This window comes from Oncorhynchus mykiss, chromosome 21 (genome assembly GCF_013265735.2).
Source record: "Oncorhynchus mykiss isolate Arlee chromosome 21, USDA_OmykA_1.1, whole genome shotgun sequence".
NCBI lineage: Eukaryota > Metazoa > Chordata > Actinopteri > Salmoniformes > Salmonidae > Oncorhynchus > Oncorhynchus mykiss.
In genome coordinates this window covers 40,228,012-40,243,746 of record NC_048585.1, presented here as the reverse complement: position 1 = coordinate 40,243,746, position 15,735 = coordinate 40,228,012, and the positions used below count along the sequence as shown (strand labels likewise).

The following is a 15,735-nucleotide window of genomic DNA, read 5'->3' as shown; positions in this document are numbered from 1 at the left end:
CCCATGATACCTGAAAAAGAAGGCAAGAGTGAATTATTGTGAATTACACATAACAGTCCGTGAGGTGTAGGCTACAATATTTGATGTACCTTTTGCTTTGTAAATAGCCAAACTTACCATCAAAAATCAAATCTGGGCCTGGTCCCTGGCGAGAAATTGCCCCGCACGCATTGAGTTTGAGCTGATGCTTGGGACTCGGCTTCCTTGATCTTCCTTTTTTTCTGTAGCAATTTTGAGCACTGCTCAACGGCCACGGTTGATTAGTCTGTGAAGGTGACATTATCGAATGTCTCGCCAGCTTTGATCCATGCCCTGGCTTGCAGGACGCAAAGTTCTTTGTTTTGTCAGACAAATCATTGGGTCGAAACTACAGAACAGTACAAAACAAGCGAGCACACATGGTTAATGTTTTGATCATTTAAAAAAAAATATATATATATATATATATATATATATATAAAACATTTCTTACCTTGCCTTTCCATAAGTCCACGCAAGTTTCTTCAACTGTCTTCTGACTGTAATTAGTGTGATGTTTCCTCCTTTCCTCACCCCGCCCAAAACCCTTAAACCAGTTACCATTCAAAAACGAGCTGTTATTCTAAAATAAATGACATTGCGACCAAAGAGACAAAATGGACATCGTTTACATCAAGCCAGCTTCTTTTTATGGTGCTACCCGTTCCAGGGTTAGGACTGTAACCACCAGAGGACTTGAAAACCATACGTGGAGTTCAGTGGACAAAGGGCTGGACAACGGGCCACACCGAAAAAAAAAACGGATGGTTGCCAAGAAAGCGGTTAGTTAAGCTAAATTCTTAAAATGTGTACACCGCATTTGTGTGTTGGAGTCACTTTTAATTCTTAATTGATCTACCGTTTTTATCGTAGGCCACTGTAATCGAAGAGGGCTCAGGGCGGTACCATTCTGCTCATCTGATGAAGGTGCTCATGGGTGAGATTCAAACATTGAAGACCGAGATCGAGTCATTGAAGGCAAACCATCAGGAAGAGAAACATTCTCTGAGGGCAAAGATACGGTCGACAGCTGATGCATTGGTCCAGAGCCAGGCGGTTTTGGCGAAGAGTCACTACTCATTAGCGGAGAGTCAGGCGGCATTGGCGGAGAGTCAGGTGTAGAATGACGCATTGAAAAGGGCGAGGGACGAGATGGAGTCCCAATCCATGCCAGGCACACCTGTGAGCTCTGGAACTCCACCTCCACCTGTTTTACTACAGTATGTATTGTAGACTGCACAGTAGCCTAATAAAACAAATAAACACATTTTGTTCATAAAATAATGATACAAATATTTAAAACGCAGATGTTTATTTAGTTATGGATCCATAACGAATTACTATGGGAAGAAATATCACTGATTTACAGAAATATTGGAACAAAGTTGTCTAATGAAGGCAAACAATTTAGAATCCTCCAATCCTGTAGCCTACTCCCAACGTCACGTTGTACAGCGCCATATTTTCCATTCCATCCTAACGGAAACCCAGAGGATTTCGTTTTTCTCTGAATAGAAACACCATAATATTAATCAAATTAATTAAGCCACATTTCTTAAAATGACTCCCAAATACTATGTTATTACAAAAAAGGTTTTAAATTATCTGGTAATGCCAATACGGAATACTATCAAATGCTTCTCAATGATGCCCTCTGGTGGTCAAACTAGCAATAACTTAAAGTAACAGAAAAAATGGCTGACAATTAAATGACGTGCCACAGAATGCTGCGGCAGCACGCAAGGTGTGCTGCAGTATGACACGACCCTTTAACTGTTGCAATCCATGCCTTCTGGTTGGGATATGTACGTACGGTCACTGTGGGGACAACATCATTGATGCACTTATTAATGAAGCCGGTGACTGATGTGGTAAACTCCTCAATGTTATCCAATGAATCCCTGAACATTTCAGTCTGTGCTAGCGAAACAGTCCTGTAGCTTAGTATCACCTTCATCAGAAGCTTTCCAGGTGAAGCTGAGAGAATCCTAAAAGCTGCCCTCAAGGCAAAGGGTGGCTACTTTGAAGAATCTCAAATATAAATTATATTTAGATTTTCTTAACACTTTTTTGGTTACTACATGATTCCATTTGTGTTATTTCATAGTTTTGATGTATTCACTATTATTCTACAATGTAGAAAATAGTAAAAAATAAAGAAAAACCCTGGAATGAGTAGGTGTCCAAACTTTTGACAAGTACTGTATTTAGTGTAATACATAGGATAGAATGGTATATGTACAGCAATAGTTAAATAGGATAGGCCATGACTAGAATACATTATATACATATAAAGTGAGTTAAAAGGTATGTAAATATTATTAAAAAAGACTAGTGTTACATGACTGTGTACAGTGCATTCGGAAAGTATTCAGACCACATGATATTTTCCACAATTTGTTACGTTACATGCTTATTCTAAAATGGATTAACTTGTTTTTTCCCACCTCATCAATCTACACACAAACTGATATCACATTTACATAAGTATTCAGACCCTTTATTCAGTACTTTGTTGAAGCACCTTTGGCAGCGATTACAGCCTCAAATCCTCTTGGGTATAACACTACCAGTATAACAAAACTGTTTGACATAAAAAACACCGTAAACAAATAAATAATGTTTATTAATGATGAAATTATGAATAATATTAATAACATTCCACCCATGAGGCCACTGGGTAATTTGACTGCATGAAAGAGCTACACCGTATTGTTGTAGAACAGAGAACAGACAGACTTAGCCAGTGAAATAGTGCATCGCTGTTAGTTTCAGACATAATGTATTGTTATTTTTTAAACTCCAAGTTGGATGCAATGGCCCAATTGATTCCCAAGTCAACTCAAACCGCTGATGAATTTGAATTAGACACCGAGCCTAAGTTAGGAATTACTCATGAATCAAGAATCATTCATCAGATTTGACAGAAACCAACACCAAATATACAGTAGTATAACCAAATAATAGTCTTATTTTCATTTAAGCTGACCACAAGTCCGGTGCATAGTAGTTTGGACGGAGTAGGTCTGTGTTTAGACGTTAGCCCAGCAGGGATCACCAGGGTGCATCAACACAGAACAGAGATGTGCTGTGACACCACGCAGAGAGGCTTGATGTCCCCTGTCGTTTCCTGTGTCCTGTCGTTGTTTTGGGGTGGGTGTTTGTTTATGTTTGTTTTGGGTAGCGTCACAAGACGGGACAGTTTACGGTCACCTCCAAAATGATTGACACCCTTGATAAAGATCAGCGAACATGACTGTATAAAATAAATCATACAAATACTGAGCTATATTGTATGCTCAGAAAATATGGAAAATTATATCATTTTATACAAATATAATTGGCCAGAGAAAGAGATTTTGTCATCATTTTGTATCTTAAAAAGATAGGTGTCAAAATTATGGGCACCTCTAAAGATTCTTATCGATAAAATCAAACAAAATCCAATCTGTATTAACGGTTAACTTTTTCATCTCAGCTTAAAGGGGCAATCAGCAGTTGCTACATTGATTTTTGGACGTACAAATTGATGATATGTACCCAATGATTCTTGAAGAATATAACTTGTAAATTCCTCATGAGTTTAGTACAACTGTCGTACCCCATCAGAACCCAAAATACAGCGCATTCGGAAAGTATTCAGCTCTGGACTTTTTCCACATTTTGTTACATTAGAACCGTATTCTAAAATTTATTAAATACATGTTTTTCCTCATAAATCTACACACAATACCCGAATAATGGCAAAACTAAAACAGGTTTTTAGTATTCAGACCCTTTGCTATGAGACTCGAAATTGAGCTCAGGTGCATCCTCTTTCCATTGATCATCCTTGAGCTGTTTCTACAACTTGAAAGGAGTCCACCTGTGGTAAATTAAATTGATTGGACATGATTTTGAAAGGCACACACCTGTCTATATAAGGTCCGACAGTTGACAGTGCATGTCAGAGCAAAAACCAAGCCATGAGGTTGAAGGAATTGTCCGTAGAGCTCCCAAACAAGATTGTGTCGAGGCACAGATCTGGGGAAGGGTACCAAAACATTTCTGCAGCATTGAAGGTCCCCAAGAATACAGTGGCCTCCATCATTCTTAAATGGAAGACATTTGGAACCACCAAGACTCTTCCTTGAGCTGGCCACCTGGCCAAACTGAGCAATCGGGGGAGAAGGGCCTTGGTCAGGGAGGCGACCAAGAACCTGATGATCACTCTGACAGAGCTCAAGTGTTCCTCTGTGGAGGTGGTAGAACCTTCCAGAAGACAACCATCTCTGCAGGACTCCACCAATCAGGTCTTCATGGTAGATTGGCCAGACGGAAGCCACTCCTCAGTAAAAGGCACCTGTAGTCCGCTTGGCAGCTCGCTTGGAGTTTGCCAAAAGGCAGCTAAAGGATTCTCAGACCACAAGATTCTCTGGTCTGATGAAACCAAGATTGAACTCTTTGGCCTGAATGCCAAGCATCACGTCTGGAGGAAACCAGGCACCGCTCATCATCTGGCCAATACCATCCCTACGGTGAAGCATGATGGTGGCAGCATCATGCTGTGGGGATGGGAGAGTAGTCAGGATCAAAGTGAAGTTGAACGGAGCAAAGTACAGAGAGAATCTTGATGAAAACCTTCTCCAGAGTGCTTCACCTTCCAACAGGACAACGACCCTAAGCACACATCCTAGACAACGCAGGAGTGGCTTCGGAACAGGTCTCTGAATGTCCTTGAGGGGCCCAGCCAGAGCCCCGACTTGAACATCTCAGGAGAGACCTATAATAAAGCGGTGCAGCGACAATCCCAATCTAACCTGGCAGAGGATCTACAGAGAAGAATTTGAGAAAATCCCCAAATACAGGTGTGCCAAGCTTGTAGCGTCATACCCAAGAAGACCGAGTAAAGGATCTGAATACTTATGTAAATGTGATATTTCCGTTTTTCATTTTTTATAAATTTGCAAAAAATGTGTAGAAACATCTCAACATGATCAATAGAAACAGGATGCACCTCAGCTCAATTTCGAGTCTCATAGCAAAGGGTCTGTAAATAAAGTATTTCTGTTTTTTAGATTTAATAAATGTGCCAAAATGTCAAAACTGTTTTTGCTTTGTCATTCTGGGATATTGTGTGTAGATTTTTGACGGGGGAAAAAGGATTTCATCCATTTTAGAATAAGGCTGTAACGTAACAAAATGTGGAAAAAGTCAAGTGGTCTGAATACTTTCCAAATGCACTGTATAAGCTTGTTTTACTAAAATGTTTGTAAACAAAGTAAGTGTATAAAAAATATATATATATACATAGCCTGACATGATTAAACCTATAATTGTAATATCCTGGATGGTCAGTCCTTGCACCCATAGCTCTGTAAAATTAATTTGAGAGTGGTTACATTTTTCCAGCCCCATTCCTCAGCTTTTTACTGAAACGTGGCGGAAAGGATGCTTAATTATTGTTTCTATTGCTGATTTCCGCTTTAAGGAACTGTATTGTTGCCTTCCATGGCTTCCTGTTTCACTGGGATATAAAATGAGGTAATACGCATGTAAAAATCCATTTGTCATCCATCACCATTGTGAAAGGCAAGGAAACGAAAAGAGACAAATGGTTGTGGATTTTCATAAATCAGGCAAAGGGTAAAAACTTTTTTTTTTAAACGTCAACAAAAAAAAGATACCGCAATTAGGGCAGTAATTAAGATGCTTAAAACCACTGGAAGTGTGGTAAACTTCCCTGGTAAAGGACGCATTTGTATCTTGTCCCACATATACTGAGGAAGATGGTTCGGGAGGCAAGTAAAAATTCAAGGGCCACAGTTGGAGAATAACAGAACCTGGTGGCATCTTGGGGTCACCAAGATTCCAAAACTACAATTAGACGCCACCCCCATGCCAATAGGCTCTTTGGAAGAGTTGCTAGGGGGAAAAAAGCCTGTTAAGCACAACAACAAATGTAAACACCTGGAGTTTGCGAAGCGGCATTGGCACTTGGATTGAAACCGGTGCTATGGTCAGATGAGACAAAAAATAGGGCTCTATGGCCACGCAAACCAGCGGGGGGTTTTGGCATTTAAAGAACAATTCATATGTAGAAAAGGACCTCATAACTACTATAACATATGGTGATGAATCATTGATGTTATGGGGCTTTTTTGCTTGCATTGGTCCTGGGGCACTTGTTAAGGTCAATGGCATCATGAACTTTACCCATTACCAGGACATTTCAGCCGAAAACCTGGTTGCCTCTGCTTGGAAGGCTGAAACTTGGCCTCAAGTGGGTCTTCCAGCAAGACAAAGACCCCAAGCACACATCAAAATCCACAAAGAAATGGTGATTTGACAACAAAAACAACATTTTGAAAATGGCCATGCCAGTCTCCGGACTTGAACCCATTGAAAACCTGTGGTTTGAATTGAAGAGGGCAGTCCGTATGCGTACACTGAAGGATATCAAGGATTTGGAAATATTCTGTATGGCGGAATGGTCTAAGATTCCTCCCAGTGTGTTCTCCAATCTCAAAAACATATACTGTCAAAAGTCTAAGTGCCATTATCCTAGCAAAGGGAGGTTGCACAAAGCATTGAAACCAGCGGTGCCAATCATTTTGACACCTATCAATCTGAGATAAAAAATGATTACTTGTTCAACAAAATCTCTTTCTCTAAACAATTTGATTAGGATAACATAATAGAACTGTCCAGGTTTTTGAGCATACAATATAGCTCAGAATTTATATGATCTATTTGAGACAGTATTTTTTACTCATCTTTATCAAGGGTGCCAATCATTTTTACGAGGTGACTGTAACACTGTAGTCGAGAGGAAAAGTGGGGCTGGCATGGAGGGATTGAGTTTCGAAAAGTTACCGGAGAAGTGAGGTTTAATAGTGAGTGAGAGATTCAAGAGAACGACTGATAGAGAGACAACAAAGCAGGCATAGAGATACTGAAAGTGAGAGGGAGGGAGGGAGGGAGCCATGTCATCATGCCCTGTGAAACAAAATAGGGGCAAAATAGTGTAAGGGGGAGAGAGAGGCAGACAGAGAGCAACACATAACAGAGGAAGCGGGGGTAAAGAGAGCGTGAGAGAGAGAGGCAGATTAGACAAAAGGAGATAACACAGGTCGATTGAGAGGGAGAGATAGCGGTAGAGAGAGCGAGAGAGAGAAATGGAGGTATTTTATTCCCTTCCTAAATCCCTGTCATTTTTGTGATTTTTGCAGCTCACTGTAACGTGGTTGTCATGGTTACATGTAAAGATCGCATTTTAGCCTGGTCAAGCTTTGAAGCACATGCCCCCCCCCCCCCCCCCCCCCCACACACACACACACACACACACACCATGGTTAAAGCAGAGATAGTTTAATGGTGGTGTCAGGATTTGGCCAGGGTTGTTTTGGTCACTAGATGCCCCCAGTGTGCTTTTTGACCCTTTTGTTTTCCCTTGTTTCCAGTTATTATTTGCACCTGTGCCTTGTTTCCCTTGATTGTATTTAAACCCTTAATTTTCCTCAGTTCTTTGCTCTGTGTTTGAATGTTAGCACCCAGCCCCAGTGATGCTGTGAACATGTGTTGCTCCAGTTGGACTCTCTTGTGGTACTCTGTTTTTGTTCTCGTTTATTTATTTTTGATTATCTTTTGAGGCTTTTTTCTGCTGTACCTACCACCTTGTGGATTTACCTTTTTGCCGTGGAGGATTACCTTTGTCTCTTGGAATTACTTTTGACGTTGTAGATTTTTATTTTTGCCTGAACTTTCCTTTTACTTTATTAAAACACCGTCTCAAGTACTGCTGTGTCTGCCTCATCTTCTGGGTTCTGCTGACTATTATGGGCTCAGTTTGCTAAGTGACTGTTTCTCACACCGGAGACCCGGGTTCGTAACCGGGTCCTGACAGGTGCGGTTTAAGTAAAAAAATATATTCGTCATGGAGCTGTCAAACAGTGAGCCTGTGTGTTAGTCTGTGTTGACATTAGTCAGACATTGTCACATTGGCACCATGTTGTCACATTCAAAAGCTCAACAATCTACTCTTTCTCTGTCTCTCTATCCCGCTAGCCCTTTCTCGCGCTCTCTCTTTTTCCTTCTCTCGCACCAGGAGCTTCTGGGGTAGAGTGGAACTTTCCCTGGTCGCTAGGAAACAGTCTCCGAGCTGAAAGAAAAAGCAGGGCCTGGTCTCCATGGCAACTTCAGCAGTGTGAAGAGTGAATGGAGTTTGGGTAGTGGTGGTAGTAGTAGTGGTGTGTGTGTGCATGTGTGTGTGTGGGCAATAAAGGGGAGGTTGGTGATTATTCTTACAACAGTGTAGTGTCTGTGTCGGTGTGTATGGTGCCGCCTGTTTAGCCAGACAGTGACGGGCCCCCCACTCAGACACACACACACAAATTCACACACACAAATGAACCATACAGGTCCCTTAGTTCTATTTGACGAGCACACCCCTCACTCAGCCAGCAATAGAGAATAGGCATCCAAAGGTCGAGTAGCTATTGGAATAGAGTGATGGTGCTAGAGAGAGAGAGAGAGCGAAATAAAGGGAAAGTGAGGGGGAGGGGAGTCAGAGAGAAAGAGAACGGGGGACCGTGAGAGGGAGAGAGAGAGGAGAATACTCAATCGCTCTCACTTTACCCCCTCTTGCATGGCTCACAGTGAGAAATATGGCTCAACAGGTGTGTGAGGCATGTTTTTACCCTTATAGTTTGGCCGCTGTATCCTTCAGCTCGATGACAATTATGTGTGTGTGTGTGCTTGACAGCGTGTGTCTGCGTGCCTGCCTGTGTGTTTGCACACATGTACAGTTGAAGTCGGAAGTTTACATACACTTAGGTTGTAGTCATTAAAAATAGTTTTCAACAACTCCACATATTTCTTGTTAACAAACTATAGTTTTGGCAAGTCGGTTAGGACATCTACTTTGTGCATGACACGTAATTTTTCCAACAACTGTTTACAGACATATTATTTCACTTATAATTCACTGTATCACAATTCCAGTGGATCAGAAGTTTACATACACTAAGTTGATTGTGCCTTTAAACAGCTTGGAAAATTCCAGAAAATGATGTCATGGCTATAGAAGCTTCTGATAGGCTAATCATTTGAGTCAATTGGAGGTGTACCTGTGGATGTATTTCAAGGCCTACCTTCAAACTCAGTGCCTCTTTGCTTGACATGATGGGAAAATCAAAAGAAATCAGCCAAGACCTCAGAAAGAAATTCTAGACCTCCACACGTCTGGTTCGTCCTTGGGAGCAATTTCCAAACGCCTGAAGGTACCACGCACAAACAATAGTACGTAAGTATAAACACCATGAGATCACGCAGCCGTCATACCGCTCAGGAAGGAGACGTGTTCTGTCTCCTAGAGATTAACCACACTTTGGTGCGAAATGTGCAAATCAATCCCAGAACAACAGCAAAGGACCTTGTGAAGATGCTGGAGGAAACCAGTACAAACGTATCTATATCCACAGTAAAACGAGTCCTATATCGACATAACCTGAAAGGCCGCTCCGCAAGGAAGAAGCCACTGCTCCAAAACCGCCATAAAAAAGCCAGACTACGGTTTGCAACTGCACATAGGGACAAAGATCGTACTTTTTGGAGAAATGTCCTCTGGTCTGATGAAACAAAAATAGAACTGTTCGGCCATAATGACCATTGTTATGTCTGGAGGAAAAAGGGGGAGGCTTGCAAGCCGAAGAACACCATCCCAACCGTGAAGCACGGGGGTGGCAGCATCATGTTGTGGGGGTGCTTTGCTGCAGGAGGGACTGGTGCACTTCACAAAATAGATGCCATCATGAGGCAGGAAAATGATGTGGATATATTGAAGCAACATCTCAAGACATCAGTCAGGAAGTTAAAGCTTGGTCGCAAATGGGTCTTCCAAATGGACAATGACCCCAAGCATACTTCCAAAGGTGTGGCAAAATGGCTTAAGGACAACAAAGTCAAGGTATTGGAGTGGCCGTCACAAAGCCCTGACCTCAATCCTATAGAAAATGTGTGGGCAGAACTGAAAAAGCGTGTGCGAGCAAGGAGGCCTACAAACCTGACAGTTACACCAGCTCTGTCAGGAGGAATGGGCCAAAATTCACCCAACTTATTGTGGGGAGCTGGTGGAAGGCTACCCGAAACGTTTGACCAAAGTTAAACAATTTAAAGGCCATGCTATCAAATACTAATTGAGTGTATGTAAACATCTGACCCACTGAGAATGTGATGAAAGAAATAAAAGCTGAAATAAATCATTCTCTCTACTATTATTCTGACATTTCACATTCTTAAAATAAAGTGTTGATCCCAACTGACCTAAGACAGTTTTACTAGGATTAAATGTCAGGAATTGTGAAAAACTGAGTTTAAATGTATTTGGCTAAGGTGTATGTAAACATCCGACTTCAACTGTATGTGTGAGAACAGTAGGTCTTGTTGGTGAGGTGGATAATAGCACAGTGGCATTGCTCTCTAGTCAAATGAACAGTCTATATGGTGTGCTCGGCTCTAGAGCAGCCAGAACTGGGTTCAAATACTATTTAGAATCTATTCCAAAACTCCAATAACTTTGCTGTTGCCTGCCTAGTGTCAGATGGGTGGGGATTACAGATGTGAGACTATTCTCTTGGTCCATGAAGCCAGTTAAGCTCAATGAAGCACATATAGCACATAAGCACATAAGTATTTGAAATGACTTTGAATACTGTTGGAACCCGTTTTGCTTGGGGCTAGGCCAGATGGCTGCCAGGGGGTAGATTTAGGAGTTTACTCACGGGGGAGAGGGGCTGCCTGGGCTAGGCTGGCGTTCTTGTCCCCCCTCTCCACCCTCCTTACACTGGGATAGAGGGGTGGAGGGAGTGAGAGAGAGAGAGGGAGGTAGAGAGACAGAAGATACCAGCAGACGTTCTCTCCCACCTTCACCCTCCACACACTGGGATAGAGGGAGGGAGGGATGGGTGGAGGGAGAGAGACAGAGAGCAGCAGACAAAAGCATGTTTGTGTTCATGAGAATGTGAGGGAGACAGTGGCCCTACTATGTGTGGAAGCAGTGTCAGCCTCGTCCTAGAGAACGAGGGGGGGGGGGGTTAAGAAAGAGGGAGAGGGAGGTAGGAGGCATGGAGAGAAAGAGAGATGGAGAGTAGAGACAGCGAGTGAGATGGGGAGAAAAAAGAGAGCGATAAGGGGGAGAGAAATAGACTAGAAAGTAATAGAATAGATAATCTGTCTCGTGTTGTATTTCTCCACACACACAAAAGCAGGGCTGGTTTATTGTGTTGCAATAGAGAGACCATTTAGGGTTACAGGGAAAGGCAGAGAGGGCAGACAGACAGACAGACAGATTGACGCACGCACTCACACTCATCTGAACAAACACACACACACACCTGCACTGCATTCCATTTTCCATTCACCCGGGGCTAGGAGTGTATTCTCCCAGGCAACACTCTCTCTTTATTGACTAAAAACTGCTTTGAATTGAGGGGAGATGAATGTGACATTTAAAGTAATGACTATGTGTGGCTGGAGGGATGGGGTGCGGGTGGTGGCGTCAGGGCCAGTAAAACACACTGTTGTTATATTGCTCTCCCTTAGTCACAGATCTAGGTTCATTTCACCCACACCCTATCATAACCTTCATAATTTAAGGGAAAATGACACAAACTGACCGCATAACAGTGTCTGTCAGGACGCTGATGCGCGCACACACACACACCATTGGGTCTGTATATGGATCACTGCCCTCTCCTGGTAGAAGAGAGTATGGCACTTCTAGTATTTAGGTCATGCCTGAGCCTTGTTAATCATACATACACATCAGTGGAGCTGGTGGGAGGAGCTGTAGGAGGAAGGGCTCATTGTAATGGCTGGAATGGAATTGATGGAACGGAGTCAAACCTCTGGTTTCCATGTGTTTGATGTGTTTGATACCGTTCCATTTATTCCAGTCCAGCCATTACAATGGGCCCGTCCTCCTATAGCTCCACTCACCAGCCTCCTCTGATACACATGCGCACACACACACACACACACACACACACACACACACACACACACACACACACAAGTCGCGTTCGGAGAGCTCCACCAATAATTATTATTCTCCTTTTCAAGGCAAGACAGCTGTAAGTGTGTGCAGTGTGCAGTGTGCAGTTTTATTGTAGGTAGATGCCATTGTACAAGAGCACACACACACACTCACACACACACACACACACAGGAAACACTTGAAAAACACTCAGTTACTGTCACACTGCTACTCAAAACTCGATCACCCACATCAAATACACTCTTTCATAAAGAGGCTAATCTCATCAGGTGCATTGTCACATCGGCACCACAGTGTCACTCAACAGCTAAATATTGTCATATTAACAGTCACGGACGCATACAGTGTATTGATGTGTATTGATGTGTATTGATGTTTGTGTGGCTTAGTAGTAAGTATAGCCACGTTCCAGCCTCCCATCTACAGAGTTGCCTGACTTTACCGGAGAGATCCAATAGAATAGAAGGACTGCTTCTGTGCTCCCCATTTATCTTACTCTTCTATTCTCTATCTCCCATTCTCTCTCATATTTCTATTTCTCTCTCTCTATCTACATATCTATCTCGCTCTCTCTTTCCCCCTCTCTCTCTATATATCTATCTCACTCTCTTTCTCTCGTTTTCTCTCTCGCTCCCTCTCTAGAGCGGTGTTTCCCCGAACCACAGATGTAGGATCAGATTACACAACCCAAACCTTAACCATTAGGGAGTTGGAAATACAACTGGCTGTAGGACAGTGGTTAGGGGTAATGTCTAGAGAAAAGAAGATTTACACACTAAAGAAATGTAGCCACACGCTCATACTTTGATGCAAAGTATTTGTTTAAGGTTCACTGTTTCAAAATGAGCTAACAGCTCTCTCTCTTCTCTCTTTCCCTTCCTGCCCTCCCTTCTCCTCCCTCCCTCAGACCATGTCGGAGTACAGTTCTTTGCTCAGTGACCTGTCTGAGAACATCACCAACGAGGACTTGGACCAACTCAAGTCAGCCTGCAAGGAGGACATCACAGAGGACCAGAGCAACACAATCACCTCCTCCAAGGAGTGGTTCAACTACCTGGAGAAAAACGAAAAGCTGGCACAGGGTGAGAGAGGGAGAATTTTCCAGGTTTCCCAGATCAACATTTGGGAAAGGAAGGGAGGAGGAGGAGGAAGGGAGGGAGGGAGAGATGGAGGGGAGTGTAGGGCCCTATAAAATCTGTTGTATTTTTTTGCCTGATTCTGTTTAGTTTTTCCCCCAAACTCCACAACAATGCTTAAACCACATCAGGAGACCACTTTTGAGGTCTGGGGAAAAAAATCGAAGGAATTTAGATTTTGGGGTGTAGTTACCCTTTAATTCATGTGTACACCAGCCAGAGACCGTTGTTTTGTTAGTAAAGCTTCTGTAGTGTTCACCTGATTGCAGAGTTTGCTAAACAAATGGCCACAGGATTGATGCAAATAATCCTGATATCATTCTGCCAGATAGGCATAAGGCTAAATTGTAGTTTAATTGAGAAGATTTTTTGGGAAACCTTTTCATCTCTACCAGAAGATGTTATCATTAGCATCATCATCGCTAGCGGCTACACAAAGTATATGCGTGCACCGCACACATGCACACAGACTTCGGCGTTCCTGTGCCCTTTCAGGAAGTTGCAGGAAAGTACAAACCACTGATGCATTTTGTTCATGTCTTGTGATTTACTTGGGTGAATTCATACATTTTCAAACAAGTTCAATACATGTAGTTGATTTCCTACTTAAGGTCAATACATTTTGGAACATGGTTGAATTCCGTTTCAATGGGACTCCGTCAACGTTCTCTAAAACACCGATTTTTATAGGGCTCTAGGAGTGGAGAGTGACCAGGAGAAGAATGACAAACTGGCACAGTGTGAGAGACGCAGAGCGAGAGGAAGGGGACGGAGGAGAGGGAGGGATGGAGGGTTGTTTCATGGCGCAAACGAGCGAAGATCTTATAACGCTTCAAATTGAATCCCTTTCATATTACAATTAGTATTCTTGCACAGGTCTTTGCTGTTTTGCACCTCAAAAATATCACCCGATGTTGCCCTTCTTATAGACAACCTGTCGTACATCGAGCACATCTTTGAGATCTCACGACGACCAGACCTGCTGACCCGGGTCATTGAGTATCGCACCACCGTACTCAAGATCTCTGAGGACGACGAGATCGACACCAAGCTCACACGCATCCCCTCTGCCAAGAAATACAAAGGTGTGTGTGTGTGTGTGTGTGTGTGTGTGTGTGTGTGTGTGTGTGTGTGTGTGTGTGCGTGTGCATGTGTGTGACACCAAGCACACACGCATTCCCTCTGTCAAAAAACATTCAACTTTTACTGAGACCCTTTTTTCTTTCTCTTTCTCTCTCCTCAGATATCATTCGCCAACCCTCTGAAGACGAGATCATCAAGTTGGCCCCTCCCCCTAAAAAAGTGTGAGGTCATCACCCCTGATCTTTGCACTTTGACCCCTGGCACTCCAACCATCTCGACCCCCCCCCCTCCCCACCCCCGTTCCACTAACAGACACCACATGACACAGAGACTAGCAGCCCCTCTCCAATTAACCAATCAGATCGCCACGATGCTTCGCTGCCACGTCTGCCGCGATCGCCTCTTCCCTGACTGAAGGAGGAGGAGAAGACGAGCTCAAGATGAGAGAAAGATGGAGAGAACAAAAAAGAGAAAGAAAGAAAGACAGAGCCAAAGCTAAAATCCTATCCCTCTTTGTTAAAAGAAGTGTGGGTTAGTTTGTGTTCCTGTAACACTGTTTTGAGAAAATGTGTGTACGTGTGTGCGTGAGTGAGTGAGTGAGTGTGAGTGAGTGAGTGAGTGAGTGAGTGAGTGAGTGTGAGTGAGTGAGTGAGTGAGTGAGTGAGTGAGTGAGTGAGTGTGAGTGAGTGAGTGAGTGAGTGAGTGAGTGAGTGAGTGAGTGAGTGAGTGAGTGAGTGAGTGAGTGAGTGAGTGTGTGAGTGAGTGAGTGTGAGAGAACCGTTCCAGTTCGACCTAGATGTTGCAGGAAAAGCACCATTATATCAGATCCAGTAGTTACATCTCCTGTGTTGGGTCATTAGGATGAACCTGTTGTCATTAGTTACATACTGTAGATGTGCAACCATATTATTCAGTCAATCTTGCAGTGCACTTGAATTGCTATATCACTAAGGGGCAAATCCTAACTTCAGTCCAATGTTCACTTAGTCATGCATTGGGATACTAAGTGAAAATGTGACTTAAGTGGAAGTTAGAATTCCACTTAACTTAGCATTATGCATTGCTTTATCAGAGTTGAGCAAGAAGACACCTATAATACAGGTGTCATATTCCCTTTATTCAAAACTTGGATGACATCAGATCATTGGATTTTAAAAAGTATTTTGTTAGATAGTCTTAAAAAAAAAGCCAATATTTGCCTTTAGACCAGCCATAGCATGGAATTATCAAAGAAGAAAATGTTATGATATTAAGTTTATGGGTATTTAAGTTTATTTACCCTCATTGTGATTTTACACAGAGATTCAATGCTCCTTTGATGCGAAATCTTATTATAAAAACACACCTTATTGTAAAAACGTATACAAAATTATTATATTGATCAACTTAAAACACTTTATGAAGCAGTATATGAACTATATGATGTGAAAAAAAGTCAACAATATATTGTATATCCTTATAAAA

General features: G+C 42.5%; 1 protein-coding gene across 1 annotated transcript in view; it reads left to right on the top strand.

Moving 5' to 3' along the window:
• Positions 1-14,739, top strand: part of LOC110500404 (astrocytic phosphoprotein PEA-15) — a 56,707-nt gene extending 41,968 nt beyond the window's left edge. The window contains exons 2-4 of the mRNA XM_036957819.1: positions 12,960-13,134; positions 14,118-14,273; positions 14,432-14,739. Coding sequence (XP_036813714.1) covers positions 12,963-13,134; positions 14,118-14,273; positions 14,432-14,496 — 393 coding nt within the window. The 5' untranslated portion in view covers positions 12,960-12,962 and the 3' untranslated portion in view covers positions 14,497-14,739. The remainder of the gene's footprint in view (positions 1-12,959; positions 13,135-14,117; positions 14,274-14,431) is intronic.
• Positions 14,740-15,735: the final 996 nt, after the last annotated feature.